The sequence below is a fragment of the Thunnus thynnus genome, chromosome 5 (assembly GCF_963924715.1).
Source record: "Thunnus thynnus chromosome 5, fThuThy2.1, whole genome shotgun sequence".
NCBI lineage: Eukaryota > Metazoa > Chordata > Actinopteri > Scombriformes > Scombridae > Thunnus > Thunnus thynnus.
The window spans coordinates 12,244,108-12,268,329 of record NC_089521.1 but is presented as its reverse complement, the minus strand read 5'-3'; the positions used below and the strand labels follow the sequence as shown (position 1 = coordinate 12,268,329).

Here is a 24,222-nt window from a genome sequence, read left to right as displayed (position 1 = left end):
AGGCTATCCCACAATCCTTTGGTGGCAGGCAGGGAAACAGCCTGGACATGTCGCCTGTTCATTGCATGGACAGTCAATCACACAGAGGCACGTTTTTGGACTGAGGGGATCCAAAGCATCCAAGGGAAATCATGGAAAGAATATGTAAACCTTCACAAGAAGGACAAGAACTGAGATTTGAACCAGGGACCTTCCTGCTATGTGACAAAAACCAGTCCAAGATGATTTCTCACTGCTAATATATAAAATCATATTGTCATTAAATAAGCATGAACAATGACTCGAGGAGGTGAAGTAAGAAAATGTAAACTTTATTGCAACATTGTCAGTCTAAATTCTCTGATTTACAGAAGAGAAAAACACTTGTAATGGCACAGTCATCGTAATATGTACATTGCTGATACTGCAATAATCCAGACACTTGTGTTGTCCAGATTTAAGAGTGGCATATTAAGGCAAATGACATCATGTTTGCTCAGTCTGTAGAGGGAATAACAAAGCTTTTCCTGCAACTTATACGCGAACGTACCACAGCATTCCTTAAAACATTAGAACGGGGAACTAGAAAAGCTCCTCACATGAAGGGCTTGGTTGGGAAATCACAGTTTGTCCATTGTACATTCAGCTTTAGGAGAAATTAAGACGTTGATGTGTTCACAACATACTGTGTTGTGCTAAGACATTTGGTGATTAGATAAGCTTCAGTAGACCTGAGTGTTGATACAGTAAACTTGTTAGATCAAAGTTACAGTCAATTTAGTGGTAAAGCATTCACTAAGTCTGTATCATCACCGCTGACAAGTTAAGATTGTCTTGTGAAGAACAAATCAATAAGGTAAAAGTACTTCCAAAGAGTACTGTCAACTAACTAACTGTATATGGAGCAATATATCATGGTGCAAACGTGGTGGTTACATTTCTTCATGGGCTGATTTTGAATATAATCACAAAAGAGAATCAGTTCTCATTTACATGTCATTTGCTTTTAGTCCAGGTTCAAACCCAATAAGAAATGCTACTGAACTGAAGCAAGCAATGGAAATGGATGTGATTACAAGGGCACTTCAACAGAGCAGGCTAAATAAAGGCACACATGAAGGCAGAAATCATATGGGGTTATGTTATGCTTTTAAAGACTCTTTTCCCCATGTCGTCCTTGTGAATACAGTTTGGGACATACATGTATTCACTCTCATACCATGAGTTTAAGGAGAAAATCCATACCACTTCCTATATCTGCCTGTTAAATAGGAAGGCTATAGCCAGGAGAAGGTTACCTTAGCTTAGCATAAAGAGTGGACACTAGTGGAAGTAACTGCCTCTGGCCAAGAACTAGTCCGGCATGTGAAACCACAATTTGTCGTTTTCGCACTTCCTTTTTGTACAAATTAAACAAATGATATATAAAATGTTAAAATGATACATAACATGTTTATGAGCTGTTGGTTACCTGTGGACATAGCCCAGCTAGCTGTTGCCCCCATTTCCTGTCTTTGTGCTAAGCTAAGTTAGCTAGCTTCTGAATGTTGCTTCACCTTTACTGTACAGACACAAGAGTCGTGTTGGTCTTCTCATTTGACTCTCAGCAAGAATGTGAATAAGCAAATTTTCCCAAATGTCTAACTATAATTTCCAAATCTCCTTTCCACTTCTGTGGTGTTATCAACAAGGCTTTTTCTATATAACTTCATTTGGCACTCATGAAAGAGCATAAAGCAACACAATATCGGACAGCGTTAGTATAAAAAAAAGAGCAGCAAATTTAAAAGCCCTTACTACAGCAGATTAATAAGAAGGTAACATCTAGAAGATAAATTCAAACATAGTATATAGTTACAATGACAGTGGCCTCAAGTTCATCTGGCCTACAGTACTAAGGGACATTCAGGCGTGTCCAACAGAGTGGTATGTTGATAAATTAAGTTAAACTATTCTAAGAATAAGTGCTAAGGGATAAGTGATAGTTTGTTGTGTCTGATGACTCTGTAAAGCAGTGGAAAACTGTAACTTGAGGTACATTCATAAAACATCAGCCCTTCGGCCTGATAAGTTCAAGTAAAAGCCTTTCCGATGAGTCAATAAGATATATACGGTATCACGATGCGTCAGTCTCCATACAAAGCTTTCTGTGAGCTCATCTCCTCCCAATAAGCGTTTCCCCCTCGATAAAGCCCTTTCAGACATCCTCCTTTGTTCTTTTCTATCTTCATTTGGTCTTCTGGAGAGATTCAGATTTTTTGCTTTTAAAGCAAACAAGGGGCTTGCTTTGTTCCTCCTTATCAAGAGAGCCAGCAGCAACTAAAAATGTAAAGACTGTAGAAATGCAGTATGTAAACACACAGATTGCTCTGGAACTTACATACAAAAAAGCAGAACAGAGCAAAAAGTCCAGAAACAAATCAGCCAAGAGGTAAAACCGATTAACATTTTTAAAAAAAGGAAGAAAAAATGTCACAAAGGGAAAAAAAAATACAAATCATTTTGAACTGTAAAGTGCAAGTATAAAAAAAATCTTTCTACATATTGTCTCAAGACAGGGCCTTGAGGCAGGGTCAATGGTCTTTTGTGGAAAAGTGCAAGTTGAGAACAGCACAAATATTAAAAAAGAATTTGATTCAAAAGAGAAACAGGATAAGTCAGGTCACTTGTTGAATCAGTCATACGACTCAGCTTCTCCGTAAGAAAACGGCCACCTCCTCCAGGGGCACGGGGTAGTCCTGTAGAAACGTCCCCCCATCGAACACCTGAGCGTTCTGGCTGTCCTGCCACTGGAAGCCTCCGTCAGGCAAATAAATATCCCTCTGCACTGCTCCCTTCTCCACCACTGGCGCTACCAGGACCTGGAAACAAGCAACAACACACATTAGTTTGGTAAAACAAATTCAGATGTCAGGGAGATTGTAGACTTAAGTAGCAAGGCATCAGGTTACAGCCAGAGTTGATTTATACGCTATTGGATGCCAAGTATAGCGGATGCTGACAGAAGCAACTCAATCCCCTCCCATCAGAACATCATTAAGTCACCTCGTCTCCGATGAGGAACTGGTCATTGATGGTGAAGGTCATGGGGTCACTGGGACTGAGCCACCACATCGGCCGGTAGATGGGGTTTCCTGTCATCTGCCACTCATCTGCATACTTTTCTATGAGTGGGACCACATCCCTCTGGTGCTTTGTTATGTAGGTCTGAGTAAGGTTTAGCACCTGTGGGACACCAATGGAGAGAAGAAGAACAACATAATGAGGATTACAGAAAAAAATTATTAGGAGCTTAATAACCTAGTGTGTATTGTTCCTGCCATCACAAAAGCTAGCTCATGAAGAAGTCAATGTAGGATCATTGTCTTCCTTTATATGGAGCTGTATTTTCATTCAGTCACTTATGTCTTTTATTAATATCCAGCCAAATATATTTTCAAGAAATCCAGAGTGACTGAGAAACTGAAACCAACAAAAAAAAAAGTCATTTCCTAAACCAAATCATCTGCCACAAAGATTTTAGAATAATATTGACAATGAGGTCTGCTAAAGACATTTGTGCCATCTCTACACCCAGACATGGAGACAGAACTTAAGAGCAGTTCATTGTTGACTTAGTGGTTTTAACACTGTCCAAATCTTTCTCCTGTCTCCCTCTGGCCAAATTACTTCAGCATTCCTGGAAGGGTCACATCCTCTCCAGTGTCCTATGACAAAAACAAAAACTTGACCGCATCTATAAAAAATGTATTTTTATGAGTTGGGATTGAGAACATTTGTAGGAATGAGCTTGAAGTCACAGCCCGGGTTTGAGTGGATCTTTCTCTAATTGAGAAGCCAGGCATGTGTGTGGTTTTGAGGTTTTATTGCTATTTGATTTCAACGTGGTTACTGCTGTGACCTGTCTATGACTGACTGAAGTCTCACACACTCTGGAACAAAAGGTGTGCCACACTTAAACTGCAGTAAAACGCCCATAAAACAGAAGACTTTACCATCTAAAATGCCTTCTCAGTCTCACTTCATCTGAGTTTATAAGTTGAAGGCCATGCAAGAGACCAAAATGGAAAACATTGCTGCTGTCAAATGTCTAGCTGTCCAAAAGGCCTATTTTTATCTCTGTCACGCAACACAAGTCACAACCAATATATTTCGCTGCCTCAGTCCTCTCCTAGAGGAAAAAAAGTAGTTGATCACTCCCACTATGTCACACTTGTCAATTACTCATGGAAAATCTTAATTGCCACAATAAAGTATTTTTCCAAGACTTGTCCTTAAATTCATTATCATTCCTGCTGAAGTGGCTCTCGAGAGCGAGAGTGAGCCATAAATCTAGAGTAGGGATTGTAATTCAGAACAGATGGACTCTTAACCACAGGTGATGTTTGGAGGGGGCCAAGCAATCGCTCCTATTGAGGGAAGAGGGGAAGGGCGAGGGAGGGAAAAATAGCCTTCACCCTCTTGAGAAACATCAAGTGCTTTTCTGTTCAGGAACATGAGCCCTGGTCCCTTACTGTGAAAGTATCAATACTGTCACCGGATTCTCTGAAACTGTAGGTCTTGTTTTCCTGCTATGCACGCTGAACAGTACGTTTCTGATTTCCTGCAAGGCGGGACACAGGGGAGTACTTGCTCTGCTGCTGGGGGGAGAGCCAGGCATGAGTTTTGATAGACTGCCACTCAGCAGCCCTCGTGCTCCTTTGCAAACACACCGGCCGGCTCACTGACACTGGTGGGAACTTCTTGATGGTGATCTGCAGAGCTAAAGAGAGGCTGCTGGGTCAATAAACTCTCCCTGTCTCTACTCTTTTCACAAGCAATCTGCGCGAGAAGGAAAGGATAATCTCTCACTCCCTTTTAGAACATCTAATTGGCAGCATTCACACATCACTTCACTTGATCTCTCCGCTGTAAATCTTCACAAGTGAAAATCTTGTTATCAGGTCAAGAAAAGAATGTGAACCTACTGCGTTGTCGCTTTTGTAATTACATCTAATGCGGATGACGCATCTGTAATGACAACCACCTCAGCCTGATGGTGTAGGGAGGGCCAAATGTGCGTGAAAAAGTGTCTACAAAAAGGGGTTTAAGTGCGTTGGGGTGTCCACATGAGGTGCTCTGACTGGTTTGTAATGTTTTTTTGGTTTATAGATGTATACCCGATCCTCTCCGTAGACCCATGGTGGTGTGTGGAAGCTGATAACAGGGAGAAAAGCTGCAATCTCAAGCCAACGGATGAACAACTCTTCATCTGTGACCAGGTCTCCAGACAGAGAGCCACCTATAGGGAGAGAGACAGAGAGAGGCAGAGAATATTAAAGATACAAAAATACTCAAGGGGAAACAGATTATGTGTGGGCTACTTGGGAGAAGTGGAAAGTACATAATATGAATTTTCCATGAAATGTCTGAACAAAACCCTGAAACATTCGGGTGTACAGATGATCAAAAATGTAGCTAACTTTGTTTAAAAAGTCTGGAAAAGAAGGCGAGGAGAACTATTTAGTTAATATTTATTCTCCAGTATTATAAACTTGCAGTACATGTTAAGTCAGTGATTTACAACTTTTAAAGTGGGTGTGAAGGTCTGAAAATCTGATTGTGTACATCATTAGTTTTCTTAAGTTTTGACTGAATACTGAACACTCAGCATTCTTGCTCATTTTTAATTTGTGGTGTCTTGTAAGCCCATGTGGGCAAGACACCACAAATTCTGTCTGTAACACTGACAGCTTTTTTTTCTCTACATCAAAGTAAATAGTTGTCTCACAGACATCAGCTGTCTGACTGGCTGTGATCCACTATGACAGGAATTTCGAATATTGCAGGAATACAGAGGATGTTTCAACTCCCTGACAACAAGATCCAAAGTGTTTTTTGTTTGTAGCGATTCCACAGTCAACTACTATGTACTTTTTGGTTTTCACATATGGGTAGAATATAAATGTACTGAGCAAATCCCTCAAAATAGTGCAAACACTATGAAAGATTTTTGAAGAGCATACAGTAGAAATGCCCATCAGTTGTGGCTACAATATGTTCTTAGTAAAGGTAAGAAAAATGACCCATAAGCTGTGGTATTACCTACTGCATCAGGAATGAGGAAGTTGTATCCCAGCAGAGTGTGGTGCAGCAGGGAGGGAATGATGCCCTTCACGCCCATTGGGCTCCAGTCGGACTGCAAGGGGGTCATCCTCACAAACAGCGGCTTGTGGCTCGACCTGAGGCACAAATAGAATCCTAATAAGCAAACGCATGACTCAAAATGAAAAGCAGATTGAAGGAGCAATCTTAAACTGTAGAAGATCATTCTTAAAAAATTACAGAAATCTTTAGGGTAATCTGTCTGTTAATAAAGCATACAGACAAGATTAGATGCCTGAAAGCGTTACCGGGTCCCTGCTGTCATAATGGTGGAGTCTCCGATCTTGGTGGCCAGGTCGGCCAGCAGGCTGATGTACTTGTCTCCACCTAGAGCATGTGGTGCCCGCAGGGCCTGCTCCTCAAATGGATTCCCCTCGCCCCCCTCCAGCATGATGTACTCCATCCCCAAGTGGGCCTCCAGGGATCCCACTCCATCCAGGAACCAGCTCACGGCTCCTGGGTTTGTAATGTTCAGCTTTACACAGAACCTCCCTCGCCACTGACTCATCACAGGGATCTGTAGGATGGAGGGACTTAAGTGAATTTTGATTGGAGTTAATTTCCCACTATTATCATATTATCAATATAATGATAATTAACTAATTCATTGCCTCTGCTGTTGCAATGATAGAGTTTCTGGATAAGGCCACGTTCACACAGCTCTGCTTTTTATCAAACTGCCACTAGTGAATTCAGAGAATCTGCATGGCAGATGGAAAGTGTCCACTTTGGAAAACACTATGTCTGTTTTTCTATGAATGGACCAATCACAATAGAGAGGATGTGGAGTTCTTTTTGTCTAGGACGGCACCTCTCAACCAGAAAACTGAAAAGAAAACTAAAGTAGAAAAGTTCAAATGTGGAGGTCAGTCACATGCTCTAAAAGAGATGAATATGCCCCACTCAGGTCTCACCAGGTGTCCCTGAGGTGCTGAGGGGAGACTGAGCCAGTAGGCCTCAGTGCCGTCCATGAGGGAGGTGTGGAACTGCGTGGTGTCCACGCCCAGGAAAGGGGACAGGGAGATGGAAATGTTAAGAAGCTTGACAAGTGGGAGGTCCCTGGTCAGTCTCTTGGACATCCCCCTTTTCCTGCTGTTGAGGTAGTCATGGTCCTGCAGAGAGACAGAGAGATACACTATGATACCACATAACAGTCTGGTAAAGTCAACACTATACAGCCTAATGTGTGCATTCGGAAGGCACCTATTTCGAACACCATTTAATTTTCATTTTATCAATAACTGCCTACATGATTATCTAAATAATTTAAATGTAACAATGTGATGCACTAATGGAACAATTCAACTATTCATAAACTGGTTTGACAGATTTTAGTAGCTTCACAGATGACCTGCTGATCTCTCTGACCTGTAGCTGTGACAATATGACCTCTGTCAGAACCATTTAACATACAATATGTTATAATCCTTTGGAATTTACATGTTAAAGTCAAAGAGACATTTCAGATTACATAACTGTGGAACAAAATCTCTTAAGAATACAAAGGCTGACTGCAGGAGGGGAAGCTGTGGTGGGAAGAAAGGGTAGATTAGCACATATTATGTAATTTCTTTTCTGATCTTTCACTTTGTTCTGCTTTTTCTCTGAATTTGAATGTACACATGAATTCCAACATAATTGCCTCCATGCTAGAATAATCTTAACCGTGGTTTGCTAAAAAAAAACCCTGAATTAAACAGTGTAAGTAATATGTTTAGAAACTTATTAATAACCCAAATTTCCAATGCCAGCAAGCTGTTCCAAATTATGACTTTGTTTCATGAAACTAATATGGAAACTGGAAAAGAAAGGTAATAGCATGACTGATAATTTATGAATACTTGTAAAACTGGAGTGAAATAGAAGCCTAGTTTTTTAAAGAGGATCATTGTTGCCAGTCACACTTCTGTAGAGCCGCACACTTCATGGACAACTTTGAGCTCCATAAGTTTCCATGCAGCACTGTACGCTTGGCTGATTCGTTATTGGGGGGGAACCGGGTGATGTAGAGCCAACAAAACTGGTGTTAAATATTTTTGATGTACCAGAAAAACTTGAGATTGTGGGTAAAGGAAACTCTTGTTCACCAAATGGCATCCATCAGCTGACATGTGTTATGCCTCCCATTTCCCACCCCTCTTTTTCTCATTTTACACCTTCTGAACTCAGAATGGAAACATATTCTTAAGTGTATACAGTGAGATGGCTGAAGTCAACTTCTCAGATGGATATATATTTTGTGAAACTCCTCTGCCTCCTCTTCTGTTGCATGGTCCAGGTCAGATCACAGCATCTAGATGGTATCAGCATCACCTGCTCGAGTTAGTCTTGGCTGAGATCCATTCAAACCTCAATACATCCAATTCTTCACCATCCCACAGTTACCACACTCAGAGCAACCTGAGATCTGTTAGGAAACTCTGTTTGACTTCTCTTAGCTATATTTATTTTGTAATGGAATATCATCAAGTATTGACTTAACAACACTTGACAGTGGTCCTGGTGGTCTTGTTTCCTGGGGGTGCCAAACAACATTCAAGGAAAGTACTTGGATAGATGAGAAACAATAACAGAAAGCACCGGCATGGCAACGAAGAGACAAATGTCTCCTGTCCATTTTTCTATTACGATAATAATTTTTTTAGGTGATGACACACCTACACCAAAACAAAACTCAATCATAATGCATTAGGTGAGCAAGACACAGGTAGTGTGGTGGGCTTTTTTCAACATGAAAGCAAAACCCTAAACCATTTTTTTCCTACATTGTGACATTTTGGTGAACTTGTCCTCCCTACTTCATTCTCCGCCTGTCTCCAGTGCTCTGGAGATCCACTTAAGGAAACTCTTTCATCCCAATCCCTGACCGGTTTTTGAGCCTCTGCCCAATGAACCCTCACCAGCCTCACAGCCCAGATGGTTGAAGAGAAGGATTACGAGAGTCTACAGCTACACGATACAAGAATTGGCAGAAAGAGGGGGAAGATGAAAAAAAGAGCACTTGTACCAAAAGAGATATGCGTGGCAGCAGACCTCTGTGCTGAGGTATATGTGTAGTGAATGTTTCTGTATAGTCTAATATTTGGTTTCAGATGTTCCAAAGGTGTAATAGAAAGTTAAACATTGACACTTGATACAAACATTTCTTGGGGAACTGGCATCTCTGGAGGTACAAACTTGCATGACCAGAGCCCAAGAATCACTGCTCTTCAAATGGCAAGATAAATAACAAATCTGAGTAAAAAAATGAAAATATTTGGTCTCAAAATATAGATGAAAAGTAAGAAAGGCCCCATGAAGTGACATCTTATTTTGTTCTTGTGTATTTCCTACTGAAAACACATAAAGGAAAATTGAAAAGTGTAAACCAACAGGATTTCTTTTAGGGAGTGAGACAGTTTTTGTGATTAGTGATGTGGAGGGCTACTGTTCAAAAATCTCTGGTTGTTTATTTAGATTTCTTTTTGTCCTTCTACTCAGTAGATATCATTATAAATCCATTAGGAAGTAAGTGAAAGATTGTTCTGTCTTTGTTTTGTTGACTTGAATTTCTTATTGGTTTCATTCAGCGTATATCACCTAGATACAGTTCATAGCAATAAGTTATAGTTATTTTTTCACTTAGATGGATGAGCACTAAGCTTCATATTATTCGCTACCTTACAGCCATCTTCACTGGGCTTCAATGTAAGGTAAAACTACAATTCTTTGGCTCTGTTTCTTTGAGGTTTAACTCAACCAGTGAGATTTTTTGTGCCTTCAGATTTCAAGGCTGGAGGTAGAGACATACACTGCGGTACAGCACGTACCATATCAGAGAGGAGGTTGGTGGAATGTTCATTGAGGCTGATGACTCCCTCCCCCAAATGGTGTCTCCTCAGACGATTAGAGAAGGTCCTCAGCTCCCTCTCCACCTTCGGCCCTGAATCCACATTGGTGAGCAGCTTCCAAAACGGCAACCTATAGGACACAAAGTAGGATCATGCAGGTCCTTCTGATCTAAATTCGGATGTAGATTAGATTATGACTCCCTAAATACCCACAAAGTTTCAGTCAGTGCTCACAGATACACCATTGTCTGGCAAAGAAATGAGGAAATTCTCATCCCCACTAATCTAAACTGAACTAACCACAGTGCCTTCATGTTAGGCAGCTCCCTGCTGTGCTGTGAGAGCTGTTTCACTGCTTCCTGGTGCGCGGCTTTCACGTTGTGGGCCACACACACTGAGTACTGTAGAGGGAGACGCTCCATACTAGGCAGTGACTGCAGGCAGAATTGCTGTCTGCTGTCCACTCCCAGCTGCAGGGGGATATCAGGAGATACCAGCACTGCAACACCTGCATTGATGTGAGGCAGAAAAGGAGAGGGTACAGACATTTATTACATCACACTATAAACACATAATGTAAAATTTTAGCATATGCAGCGCAGTCACTCCATTATTTCAACACTGAAACAACAGCATAAATGGTTACTTTGCCCCTTAATGTAAGTATAATGTTGACTTTAGTGTGAAGCAAAATTGTGTGAGACAGTCCATTGCAGATTCCTCTTATATGACATAGTGCAAGAGTGTTATTGCAACTTGGATGTGTGACGGATTGAGTGTTGTGGGTGGTAGAGTGTAGAGGCTGCGTCAGCTGATATTACCCCACTCAGATGTGAGAAAAACACTCCCTAGCATGAGATATAGCAGTATGCGGTTGGATGAATTTACCCTGGGACTGCTGGCAACTTCTATGGAGGCAGGTTACACTGAAAGAAGAGTTAAGTAGTCCGGATATATGTTTAAAGTTACATTGATAGTGAAGATTAATCGTTTTTTAATCATTGTTTTTTTCCAGAGCATTGAATCAGGCCAATCAGTGTGACGTATCTGTTTTATATCTTTCCAACCATTATCTCTCTATTCTCTGTGACAAAAACAGCAAGGAGGCAGAACTAAGAAGAACACCAGTGATTAAATTAGTCAACTTCAGCCTTACAATAATCTCCAGCAAGGGAGATTTTTGCCTTATTTTCTGTCCTACTGTATACGGCCTTTTTAGAGGCCGTGTGAAATGATAAGATTATGCGAAGCAGATAATTGTGTCCGCAGATGTAGCTGCCCTGCAAGGAATGCCTCTTCCCTCTCAGGTTACCCCCAACCCCTACCCTCACCACTTCTCACCCGTCCTGACTCCCACCTTCTCCCTCCCCTCCGACCACTTTTCACTAACTTCCTTTCCGCTCTGCTCTGCTCTGCAGGTCTTCTCCATCTCAGGTCAGCAGAACCCAGCTAGTATCAGTCTGAGCCTTCTGGGACCCCGTCCCTCACCCGAGTTTTGTGTAATCTGCTCGAAAGCAGCCAAACTAGGATTTGGGATTTGGAGTTGATCAATGAACAGATTAGGTCTCTCCAAAGCAGGCAGACAGTCTGAGAACCCAGGCTGAGAGCTTGGCTTACTTCAGTCACCCTCTCCAGTTTCAATGGGTTTACTGTTCTCATGCAGGCAGAGACCAGGAGTGGGCAGGATACTCATGTACCAGTTTATAATCAGATTAATAGTTTGGGAGATCAGTATTCAAGTACTGCATAAAGCTTAGTGAAGAGCCTTCAACCTCAGGGTAATTCTCACGTGTTTGCAACGGATAATGTCAAAGAGATACTGGTAACACCTCAGCTGCCTCTCACAAGGTATTAGGTCACCACCCAACTGCTTGTTACATATTCATAAATGGCAGATAAATGTAGATTTTTTTCTAAGAAAAACCGTGGTATATTTAAACTGCCAGAAATAAAAAACGATAAAACAATTTTTAACGAGGCAAAGGTGTTGTGAAACTGCGTATGTCAACGCTGCACATGTACAGTGAAGTAAAAAAGAGGGGCAGTGTAGAAAATGTTAGTTTTCGGTAGATAGCTTTATGGGAGGATGGAGGTGGAATGCAGGCAGTGGAAATAGAGGCCACCAGAGTACACCAGACACCAAGAAGCCTTGTCAAATGATGTGCAGATACAGCGGGCTACAAACAATGTGTTTTACCAAAGTGCACATGGGCTGGAAAGTGGAGTTTAGATTTGGAAGCATGACTTCTTGAGTCATGTTTAATTTTTATGGGAAATGATATGGCAGGGCCTCAAGGAAATTGGATGATCTGGTCAAAAAAGGCTGCACCTTTATTCCCTCTTTGACCAAACATGCAAGTTAAATACACTCAATCCTGTCTTATATCTTTATATACTTCTACTCAAAGCATTTTGCATGTACTGGTGCGTGTTTTTAGTTTGGGGGAACTCCTGCTCAAAAATGAACTTCTAACCCTGGTTATATAAGCTCAGTGCTCTATACGATGTAGACACACATCTTTGACTGAATAGTACCCTTAGATGCATATTGCAGACAGGAGTAGGAATCAATAAGAGTTATTTAAAGAAAGTGAAGCAGGTTTGAAGCCTTGAGTTACAGCCAAGGTGGGGTGCCCATGAGTTAAAGGGGAAGCAAGGAGGACCCTATTTTTAGAACAATTCCTTAAACACTCCAAGCTTCTCCTGAATATTTTCCACTAGCTCTCAAAAGAAAATTATACGCCTGACTGAGCGTATCCACTCACCTTCAAAGCATCAGGTAGGCAAAGGTAAAAGTGAATGAAGTTTATTGGGCAGATTTCAATGATTTGACACACACATGCCTCAGTTTTACAGCTGTTGAGCGAACACACAAATCAAGGTTGTCTCTTGACACACGTGAACATATGTAGATTTGCACACACGTAAAAACACACACGCACACACAGACATACACACACTTTCTTTAATGGGAAACTGTAGACTTCCAAGAAAAACATAGTGGGACTTATAGGACCATAAAGACTCTGCGCTTCCTCTCGCTCCGTCTGAGCTGAGGTGGAAGCAGAGGTGACCCCATGCAGCTTCTGAGGGGTCAGGAAGGTTTTAATGTGGCGTCTAGGCCCTCAGAGAGTGGCTCAAACCGAAGGAAATCGCTGCCGCCTGACTCCCTGCTGCTGCGGACCAGATGGACTGCACTCTTTTACCTGTCATATTTACACTGTTATTTATGACACCTGCGCACGCTTACAGACCTGTCTGGGGTTATAAAAATGTGTATTCAAATACTAACTGTGTGTGCGCACGTATGTGAGCAAGTGTGTGTGTGTGTTCAGGCATGTATTTTCTTAACAATGGAAACTTAGTTTCTTTGCCCAACCTCAAGAAATTGATGGCCACAAAACTGGGATCTTGCCATAGTAGTAAATTTCCAATCCCACTTATTGAAAAAATAATGAAACACTAAAGAAACTTTCTCTGCTCTATTCCTATCATTGATCAGTTTTAATGTTTCAAGTGTTAGACAATCTGTATTGTACAAATATCACAAATATAAAACATGTACTCACGATAATTGATAGATCAGACAGGAAGATCCCTTTGATGTCTCAGCTAATAAAGTAAGATGACAAGATGCAAGATTTTGGTTTAATTAAAAAGCTCAGTGTTTAAGAAAGGTAACAGAACAGACCTGGACAACCACAGACTAGTTATGTATTGTCACTTTGTTTCTAGAGAAGGTTATGAATGAGCTGAAACATACAGGTACATCAGTGGAGAGAAGCTGTTGTATGTAGTCCAATCTGGATTTAGAAAAGTCTCTATTCACTTACTCTTGCTTGTTCTTGATGGAAAGTATTTGCTAGGAGATTGACTGTGGAACATTTTGTGGGATGATTTTCATACAGTAGCCCTCTCATACAGGAGATGACATCTAGCTTTTAACAAAGCTTCAGTTGGCTAAGCAAGTCATTCTTGAAGTGTTTCACCTCTTACTCAAGGTTTCGGGGCAGCTGCCTGAGGACCTCCCGGTGACCTATTGAGTTACTGAAGCCTGTTTTGAGCAGCTTGTTTACATTGTTATTATTTATTTCTGTATATGTATGACTTAGTGATCTTGGCTTAACATACAGACAAGAAAATACTCAAGCTATACCCTAAAAGATGCTATTAAAAATAAAAAAGAGCATAGCTACAAAAAGCTTTGATCATTTCCTATATGTTGTCTGTTATTTAGTACTAAACCTTGTTTCAGCAACTCTTTATCAGATTTTAGGACAGAGAAAGTGATGGTTTAATGTCAAAATTATGTACCTGTGCATTTAAAAGGCCTAGACAGTAAACATGTTGGGTCTTGGTTGGAAAGCTCCCATAGGATGGGAACATCATGTATGTCAAGAAGAGTTTGCGTGTGAAAAAATTACATGTGAATCTATTGATGTTAAATAGCCACAGCAAAACCAAGCAGCTTGAGGAGAAAAGTAAAAATCTGGCTTCCAGAAACAAACAAAAAAACCCATTTTTTTTAAATCAAATTTTTACTATTATTTTTTCTTTTGTGGTTATCTTGTTTCCATTGCCATTACTCACCATGACCAGGACCATAATGGAAACACAGTGCGCTTTTGGCTTATTGTTCCCATCTTTGTCATTATAAGACTCATAAGACTTGTATCAAATAAAACTGATTAAGTATCATTATCTGAAAGAGCAAATCAAAGTCCAAGATGGTTACATAACTTTTATCTGTCTGTTGTACTTGGCTGGTTCCTACCGAGAGACCAAACAACAAATGAGAAAGAGCAATAAAGCATCATTTCTTTGGATCCCACATGGAAAGATTAAGTCACAGATAGAAATAAAGAAAAATGGGTGGGAGAAAAATTACGCTAAAATGAAAGATGGAGAGACCAGAGACATACAGACAAGAAGATAGATAATGTGTATATGTGTGTGTATATACAGTATCTCTCTCTTGCTGTGTGTGTGTGTGTGTGTGTGTGTGTGTGTGTGTGTGTGTGTGTGTTTCAGCGAATATCTCAGAGAGTTGCTGTCAAGCCATGTGTGTCTTACAGAATTAATTTCTGATTCTAATCTCTGATGCTCACTTTGTAAAGGCTAGCATGGAAAAAAGCCACATATGAGGAGACAGCAGATAAATTACTTTTATTGGTTCCAAACTGAGTGAAGAAAGTAGGTAATGTCAAAATTATAGCTATCACACTCTCACTTATTACAACAGCCTGCTGTGAAAACAAATCTTTCCAAGCCCTTATTTGTCATGATGAGTTGGGGAAACTTTGATGAGAGCCAAGTTATGACGTAGGACTACAGGATCTGCATGCAGACAATGGAAGAATGAGGCCCTTTGAGTCTAAATAATGCTAATATAAAAAACAGAAGAGAATGGAAAAATTTGTTAAACTACATTTGAGGGTAAAAAACAAATCCTGGCAAATATGCTGCGTATTGTGTGCCAAATAGGATGTCAGAATCTAATATAAGCATTCAAATAAATAAAGTCAGTATCTGGGACTGTAATAATGACAAAGATGTGGCTGAAATGTTGGTGTGGCTATCGGCTTTGACATGTCATTAACCATCAATTAGCTAATGAAGTTTTTAAAACTGCATATAAACCATCTGCAGGATTAAAAAAACTGACAGCCGTGTTACAAATATTCAGCCTGAAAAAAGCTGTATTCATGGAGGGACTTACATTATCTAATAGCCAAACCTAGCTCTAGATAGATAATGCTACTAAACAACAGCCTTTCTTTTTTAATGTAGCTTAATGTTTGGTGAATTGAAATGAATAAAAAATAAATGGATTGTAGCTGTGACATATAAATAAAAAAGTAGATCTATATACTGTATGTGTAAAATTATTAATTTCTTTATATCTTTATTTGATGCAGGAAAACTCTATTGTAGATATTGGCCCTGGATAGAAGGATGGAAGAATAATAATGGCATCTGTGTGAATTAACAAAGACAAGTGTTGATGCATCCTCAGTTTATTATTTTAAGACAGCAACTAATTTCTGTCATGGTGATTTGACTGTGTGCGGTAATGAATTTCCAAAGTATAGCTATAAAGCACTATTTCTGCTTCCATTTGGTTACTAAAGCTGTGTGTAAATTGCATCTTCGGGACCTACATTACAGAGGAAATGTAAGAATAAGCCCCTAAAGCTTTTGGAAAATGTCTCCCACAGAGTCTCTTCTTATGTTTTTAATGCATGATGTGGTTTCAGTGATATCTAATCTGTTCTTGGTAGCCCAGTTGTTTTTGTATGGATAAAGACAGGTGGGGCCATGACTAGTTCCTACAGTTGGCAACACTCTCAAATGTCACTCTCCTGCTCTGTTGCATATCTTCTCTCCTGTGTCTCTGCTTTTACTCTTCTACCTCTTCTTTACTTTGCAACTCTTTGTTCTCAGTTTCACTCAGTTTGATATTGACTATAGTAGTGCAGCGTGCAGTCGTTATTTTGGTCTGTTGCTCTATGTTTCAGTATGTCTGTCTTGCTCTTTAACCGTTCCCAGGAGTCCTTTTAAGTTGGTAATGTCAGTCACAGCTCCATATTCCCAACCACATTTACAATATGTTCCTATGACTAACTAGAATCAATGAAGACAGGTCTCACGCACACACAACGCTTCAACAGAACTGCTCAACAGAACTGCTCAACAGAAATGCTGCTAGTGGTCAATGAGTTCACATAGCTGTAAGGCCTGATATCACACTAGAAACTGCAGTATGTTTGTTTTCTTCAAAGCAGATTAAGGAAAAAGAGGCAACATCAGAATTCTGATGAAGGCTTCATGCCGAAATGCGTCAGCAAATTTGTCAGTTATAAATAAAATTCACCAGAATGACCAAGACATGTGGTGACTCTTTTACTTTTTTATTACCACTGGACTGCTGCCTTTGCTGGATCTGTTTTGGGGAAAACAAGAATACTGCTGTTTTCTTTTTTAAAACAGAGCACCCAACTGAAACTTAGCACAGAAGAAGAAGAATACCTGTTTTCCTTTATGAAGTCATTACACTAAAACTGTATGCCTTATATTTTTGGGCCTTATTGTCATTCATAGAGGTGCAAAGTACTTGGTTAAAATAATTATATCATAATCATACTGTAACAGTGGGTTTGTTAGGGGCCGGTATCAAACATGATCAATCAGCTCCTCTCTTTTCCTTTAAAAGCAGTGTCGTCCCACACATGATGAATATTTGAAGTTGAAATGAGCTTTCTAGGCATATTGAAAAGCCAGACAATGTGCTTTCTGTTCAGTTTTACTGGTCGAACAATTAACACAAAAACATTTGCATTTACAAATAAAATTGAGACTATAATAAAAAAAAACGTATGGATATATTTGGATCATTGCTTTGTATGTTGTCTTTATTTTTGCAAACTGTAAGTGATTTTTAGTGCTGCTTTCAATTAGATTCAGTTAGAATGTTAATGTTTTGCTGCCAAACGTTAGAAGAAATCATAAACACACTTTCATAAGCAGAAGCATAAACTCACTTCCCATTATGGTCCTGTTTACTACCCACACATAACTGCGGAGTTTTTTCCCTCTATAACAGCTGCTATAATTATTTCCTGCCCCACCACTATTAACAGCAACAATAATACAGTTATGACTCTATCACATCATGCTGTTTATCACAGCCACAGTCATCTTGTGCAATCTAAAATAGGTACTATTTCTGTCAGACCTTTTGGAAAGAAGGATATGACAAACGCAGCTCCTGAGAGGTCCACAGGTTGTTTTCTGATGTTAAGTGTTTCAGCTTTTCATGAAAGTCTATGAGCAATATTTCCAGGCTGTCAGTCTCAAACAACCCTGATATATTTTAGTGCATAAACTGAGAAAGTTATGATAATAATGAACCATAACCAACCAGCCGGCCAAGAGCACAGATGCTTGTGTGGTTATTTTGCAGTAGCCTGGTGCTGGTTGTACAAGCCTTCATCAATGATTTATGAACAAAGTAACAAGTGGCTCTGACATGCAAAATTGCAATGCACATCACACAAATTAGAGACTGCAGATGGAACACATACAAGAGAATCAATAGACTTAAGGTACGGCCCTCTTTAAGCATGCAATTTGTTATGGATGACTGATACCAGTAAGGAGAGAGATGTTATTACTCTGCCATACTGGCATTATTGCCAGAACAGATGTGTAAAGTGTATTCTCGCTGTTCTGCTGTTCTTTTGGTGTAAGAATGCATAATGAATAAGAAACATACACTAATACAGTTACATATATAAAAGCGGTTTGTTTGAGTATAAAAGGTGCACAGACATGCAGTTAAAGTCAATTTTGGTGTCAGTCTTAACACCAAAACAGCAGCGCATAATTGAGTTGCCTATGACACTTTCTAAATTTATGTCCATCCTTACACCTGGACACATAGCAAATCACCAAAACACCAACAGGTCTGACTGTTACATCCCTTGTTAGCGATGTGATATACATATAGGACAGAGTCTCAGTACTTAACATAAATCAGTGCAATTGCATTGTTGGAAAATGAGTCAGAAACATAGCTTCAGGGTTTGAGAGTTTTAGAGCTTGAGAGTGTCATGTTATCTGACTTGTGCACCTTGACTCAGTGAATGAACTTCGGATGTGAAATGTTCCAATAAATTAAATATTCTTGACACATTGGCCAAATCTGATTACTGGTCTCTTTAATTTTTAACTCATGAGATGTATGCATGAAGAAAGAATGACACATACTACACGTCTGAAAATCATTTAACAATAATAATTTCTTCCGACGCTGCGCATAGGAAAGGCCGCTGTGAGGCCAAATGTGCACATGATGTAGATCTAAGAACCAAAAAAGAAACATCCTTGAACTTGAAAACAAGATATCGTGTTAAATATACCTTTAATGCTCCAATAGGCATCGCTGTCATTGCTGAGCATAAGTTTTCTATGTTTGGGGCTATGTACAGTATGTGTCTGCGAGTGGTTACTTGGCAACATTCAAACAGGTGTTCTCATCAGGATCTCATCTCATCTGTGTGTGCTTTTTTTCTCTCTGCAAAGCTAAAGAGAGAAACAAAGGGTTATACAGTCCTGATAATTACTGCCGTCCTCTCACAAGGTGGAAAAGGGAATTAAGGCATGTGACCCCCTTGTTAAGCCTGCCACTGTGTTACATAACATCCCGAAATGTGTATGTGTGTACATGCATGTGCATTTGTTTCTGTCGGTGTGTGAGTGAAAATGTGTGAGGCTAGTACGAACAATCAGTGAGGTCATAACGGATGATTGATTGTATCACCTCATTGGTTGACTTAATCAACTGCCTGGAAAGCTGGTCAGCACTACTCAGCTACTCATTAAACACGCACACACACATGCACACACACATGCAGAGGACTCCTTAAGACACCGACAAACAGAAACATTCAGTGTACGCCTAAAAAGTACATGTTATAATGTGCATGATTATAATGATAATGTTATATTTATACTAAAATCATTCGGGAGCAAAGATTGGTTTGTTTAAACAGCAGCTCAGTAATCAAACACCACACAAACTCAGCTTGAGAGCCCAAAGTCCCTGATGTTAATGCTACACCACATGTACACACACACACACAACACACACACCACACGTTCCTCATCAGTCACATTAACCATTCACATCCGCCAGTGGTCCCTGCCTCCCCCTTTTGCCCCCAGGATAAAATCTAACACCCCCAAAATAACCGGGTGAGTTATAAGAGTCAGCAGGGCCTTCATCCAACCTGCCCTTTTAATAGAAACAAAAGGCAATTACCCCGGTATCCCTAAGAGTTAATTTAAGATGCTAAAGGTGGTTTGCTTCCCTTTGTAGTCTAATCTCTAAATTAATAAAGCGAGATGCTGCAGACTGTATCGTGTTTCAGTCTATTTGTGGGCCAGTTTCCTATCCAGTGGTGTGTGTTTTGGAGGTGCTGGTTTTTGCAGGCAGTTGGACCATTTTTCTGCACTCAAACACAAACAAACAAGCGCATCGTGAGGGAGGGGGATAAGAAAACACAACATCCACAGGGCTTCCCTCACGCCCTGGGATTCACGCCACACTTCGTACACCCCGCTGTTGTGGGGTCAGATTTCCCGAGCTCTTGGTGCAAACTCTGCACTGATGGCAGCTGTGGAAAAACAGCTGACCCTGTGTCATTTTAAAGACTTGAAAAGGTCTTCTTTGTTGTATCAGACCTAGGTGTAAAGAAGAACTATGACCCCCACTTTTGCTAATGAGATCATTTCTACTAATAGTCATTTGAACTGATTGATCCCAACAATGACCTCTTACCTGATGAGCCCAGGAAGTAGCGTTCCAGAGCCGAGCCAAAGCCAGAGGGATTGTCCTTCAGATCACTGACAATGAAGGGCTGCATGGTGGCGTTCTGGTCGTTGATAGGCCAGGTCTGACCCCGGACACTGGCGCCACCGTACCAGGACACGTTGGTCATGGAGAAACAGTCCTGAACGGACACACACGCGTATGCACGGACACACAGAAAGACACATAAAGACAGGACAGAGGTACAAAAAGGTTTACATAAAGACAGAAACTGACACAGCAACTAAATGTTAAATCGATGCTGAGGAGACTCCAGTGGAGAGTTGAGGAGTTGAGAATTAAAAGAGCCACATTAGACAGTAGAGGGAAGAGGAAAAGTTTAATTTCTTGTTTTTCATCCCACACCTTCAAACACTCATCCAACATTTAGCGAATGATTGATGAAGTTCATAAGAGCACTCCTATACTTTAAGCACACTTAAAAGTAAATGATGAGTATATATTTCATTTATAGGTGTAACGTGAGAGTGCTGTCACATTATGCACCTGATGTCTAAGAGTATGGATAGATCTAATATTGAATGTGATAGGTGACACATGAGACTGTCTCAGAGAGTGATTTAGAAAGCTTGTCTGCCCTCAAAGCGTCTTTACGCATGAGGGACAAAACCAGAAGCTCATTTATTTCCTGTCAGCAAATCTAGGCTCTGTTAAAGAGTTTTCAAAACGGATGCCAAGTGGTCACCTGAGAGGCACTGAGCCGGATTTTGTAAATTATAAAAATAAATGCGACTTTAGTTTGGAAAGATTTTCTGTGTCCAGTCGCACCACATGACAGGGAGTTATGGCGAGGAATGTTCCAGTGGGGACAGATTAACCTCCCCAAACATCCAAATAGTTAAATGCCTTTGATAATTAAGCTGGCGGGGAAAGTACAGTAAGTACCGTGCATGTAAAAAAAAAAAAAAAAAGCACAACAACTGTGACGAAGCAGTTTTAACACCAAATATATTCCACTCAGAGCAGCTACATGGAGGACTGAGAAAAGTGAGAGGACTTTTTTTTTGTCTGGAGCATCATGTCAGTATAAATGAGCTACTCAAGCGTCATGGTTGTGTTTTGCTTCATAGCCTTCAATTTAATCGAATATCACAATTTCAAAAATTCCAATTCAAATCAGCAAAATCACGAAAATGTTAGTATAGGCCTATATATTGCAGATTTAAAAAATCAGATTCGTATAAGCCAAATAATTGGCACTGAATGCAAAAAAATAAAAATAAAATTAAAATAAAATAAAAAGAATTAAAACCATTTATTTAATTCCAGTTGAAAAGGATAATTCCACTCTTTTTAAAGAGTATCTTGTGGCTTAATTTTATATAAACAGGTTTTGAAATCAGGTAAATCTTGGGTGATCACCTGTATATATATATATATATATACATATAAGCAAATGCTTGACCAACACAACGTCTTGTATACTGATTTATATGAGCAAAACGCTTGATATTATGTTGGCAGATTTTAAAAGCGAATAGGCCCCTTTTAAATGTTACATGTTGCGTAAAAGCGTCATATTCTTAAGGCTCTGACTGTGTTTAGTGCAGTGAGAGCTGGTTATAGAGTGCACACTGACAGAAACCTTACCTTCAACTCCACATGACAGTGCACCGGCGTCCAAGTCATACTGTAGCACTCCGTCTCCGTCTCTTCATTCACCTCCAGCGAGATCTTCACCTCGGCCACCGAGTCCCACGTATAGCAGAACTCCGTTTTATTCAGCCAGCACAGGTTCCTCACGAAGGGAACCTCAATGTCGGGGTTCCCCACATTCCCGACGTCAATTTCCACATAGGTGTTGTCCTCCGTCAAGGTCTGTATGACCAAGGAGTGGGTTCTTCTCTCCCAGATCAGTCCGCTAAAAGTCCCCCTGAGGATCCAGTTTTTGTTAGGCTGATCCACAACTTGCCAGTATATGATTCCGATGGTCATTACAAAAAAGACGGCCACCCCGAGACAAGCTATAGCTCCTTTCCAGGTCTCGTTCATCTCCTTCAATCCCGTGTCCCATGTTACCTCTGGGATGGGGCTAGGGTTCCTATTTCGAGCGTGGGGCATGTTGTTTTTGAGATCAGCAAAGAATCAAACTCAAAAAATGCTGCAGAAATCTCTGTGCGTCAAAAATCTCTGTTGCTTCATCATGTCATGGTGTTTTCAGTGAGGCTACAAGGTAAACCAGCGTACTCTTTATCTTTACACCGTTTATACTGTTGGGATTTTTTTGCGCAATTGTGCCAGCAACAGATACCTGTCATGTGAAGAAAGCTGTGAGAACAAAAAAATCACAGCGGGGAAATAAAACAGTATGAATGAATAATTGACTTACCACATACTGCTGCTCTTTTAAAAGAGTTGAATTTGTAAATTGCATTGGCTGCAGTAAGCTCGTGAGCAGTCCCAAGCCGGGTTTGGCAGCAATGCCTACGAATAGCTCCTAAGACGCTGTCTTGCTTGCCCTGCACTTTCTGACGTAACGCCGGGCTGTTTCTTCAGATGTAAGGTAGAGAGAGGGAAATGGGGGATCGGGAGGGTTTGGCAAAGTCTTAGAGCTGCCCGCCGGGGCGAAGAGGCCACGGACAGCCTGGAAGGGAGGGATCCCCATGCGTGCTCGCAAACTCTCCGTGCGCTCTCCGTGCGTAAAGACTGTGGAGACTTGTCAGCCGGAGGTTTGGTCGACGGTCAGAGGCGTCAAATTGGGAATGGCAAGGTCGGGGCACTTGCCATGCTTTATCCAAATTTGATCTTGAGGCGTTTCACGTTTTCATGGAGAGCAAAGACTGATGCCTGAAATCGACAAGTAAAAACATCTTACCAGAGGCATATTTAGGACCAGTGCTGTCTTTATATGCTATGTGCGTTTGCATTTAGTAGTTTAATTGGCTGCAACGAATAGGCTCTTAAATCAAATTGACCAAGAGGTTAAGGATATATTTTCAGTAATGAATTAATGCTTCCACTTGTTCAAGGACTTAGACGGAATTAATTTAGTTTGAACATTTGATTTGGTGACAAATCATATTGGATCTATGTATGTATGTTTTATGTAAAGCTTAAACTGGCTTTGGATCGTTTGTTTGGACAGTTTTGCTTCATTTATAAAGCAAGATGAACAACCACCATCCAGCAAACATACCTGCTGATGCCCCAAAGGCAATGCTCTGAAGTTCACCATAACCTACTGTATATTACATATTATTATCATTTTACTAACTGTACCTATGCACTGAAATCTATTGTGTAATATTTATCATTATAAATTACATATATTCCACCACATCCCCAAGATTTATAATACATACTAATTTGTCATCTCATATCAAGTTCATTTGTGTATCAATGTCCAGAATAATCCATTCAAAAGCTACATATGAAAAAGAAAAAATCCACGTGCCCAATTGCCAACCAAGCATTTGTTCTTTATGGAGGTATTACATGTCATAAGACACTAAAATAGACCAATGGATTGAATGAATGACACATTACTTGGTGGTCAACTTTCCAAACAACATCCACCCATTCGGGTCTGATCCAATTTTAGCTGAAATAGCTGAAAATCTTCTCTCAAATACAGATGGGCTTTTTGTAGAGTTATTTTCTTGCAACTAGTGCTTTTTCTTTTTATTCTGCTTTTTACAAGTTGGGACACTGGATTCTAAAAAATTCTGACGGAAGCACCAAAAACATTTTCTCACCAGCATTGAAAGACTGAGACTCAGTTTTTGATTTTTCAGGACATCTTGATATGCAAATAATGAGGGTTTGTTTTATCCTAATTTAAAAAAAACAAACAAAAAAAACAGCGTTGCAATACATTGGAAGTGAGGTAGAGTAGCTTTGATGTAAAGCATTACTTTAGTCCCCCCCCCCCCCCAT

The 24,222-nt window shown here is 40.3% G+C and overlaps 1 protein-coding gene across 3 annotated transcripts; it reads right to left on the bottom strand.

Moving 5' to 3' along the window:
* Window positions 1-290: 290 nt before the first annotated feature.
* si:ch211-236l14.4 (SITS-binding protein) lies at window positions 291-23,011 on the bottom strand. 3 transcript variants are annotated; one of them, XM_067589288.1, is made up of 11 exons: window positions 22,676-23,010; window positions 21,937-22,597; window positions 20,296-20,467; window positions 10,254-10,461; window positions 9,933-10,083; window positions 7,038-7,235; window positions 6,372-6,640; window positions 6,064-6,200; window positions 5,139-5,260; window positions 3,025-3,204; window positions 291-2,840 (listed from the first exon to the last, which is right to left on the bottom strand). In XM_067589288.1, exons 2-11 carry the CDS (start codon window positions 22,405-22,407, stop codon window positions 2,667-2,669), a joined length of 2,082 nt encoding a protein of 693 aa, XP_067445389.1. In that variant the 5' UTR covers window positions 22,408-22,597; window positions 22,676-23,010; the 3' UTR covers window positions 291-2,666. The 3 variants fall into 3 exon arrangements, with proteins under 3 accessions (XP_067445389.1, XP_067445390.1, XP_067445391.1); XM_067589290.1 differs by lacking the exon at window positions 291-2,840 and having other exon boundaries at window positions 3,066-3,204; window positions 6,068-6,200; window positions 21,937-23,011; XM_067589289.1 differs by lacking the exon at window positions 291-2,840 and having other exon boundaries at window positions 3,062-5,260; window positions 6,068-6,200; window positions 21,937-23,011.
* Between the last annotated feature and the right edge of the window lie 1,211 nt (window positions 23,012-24,222).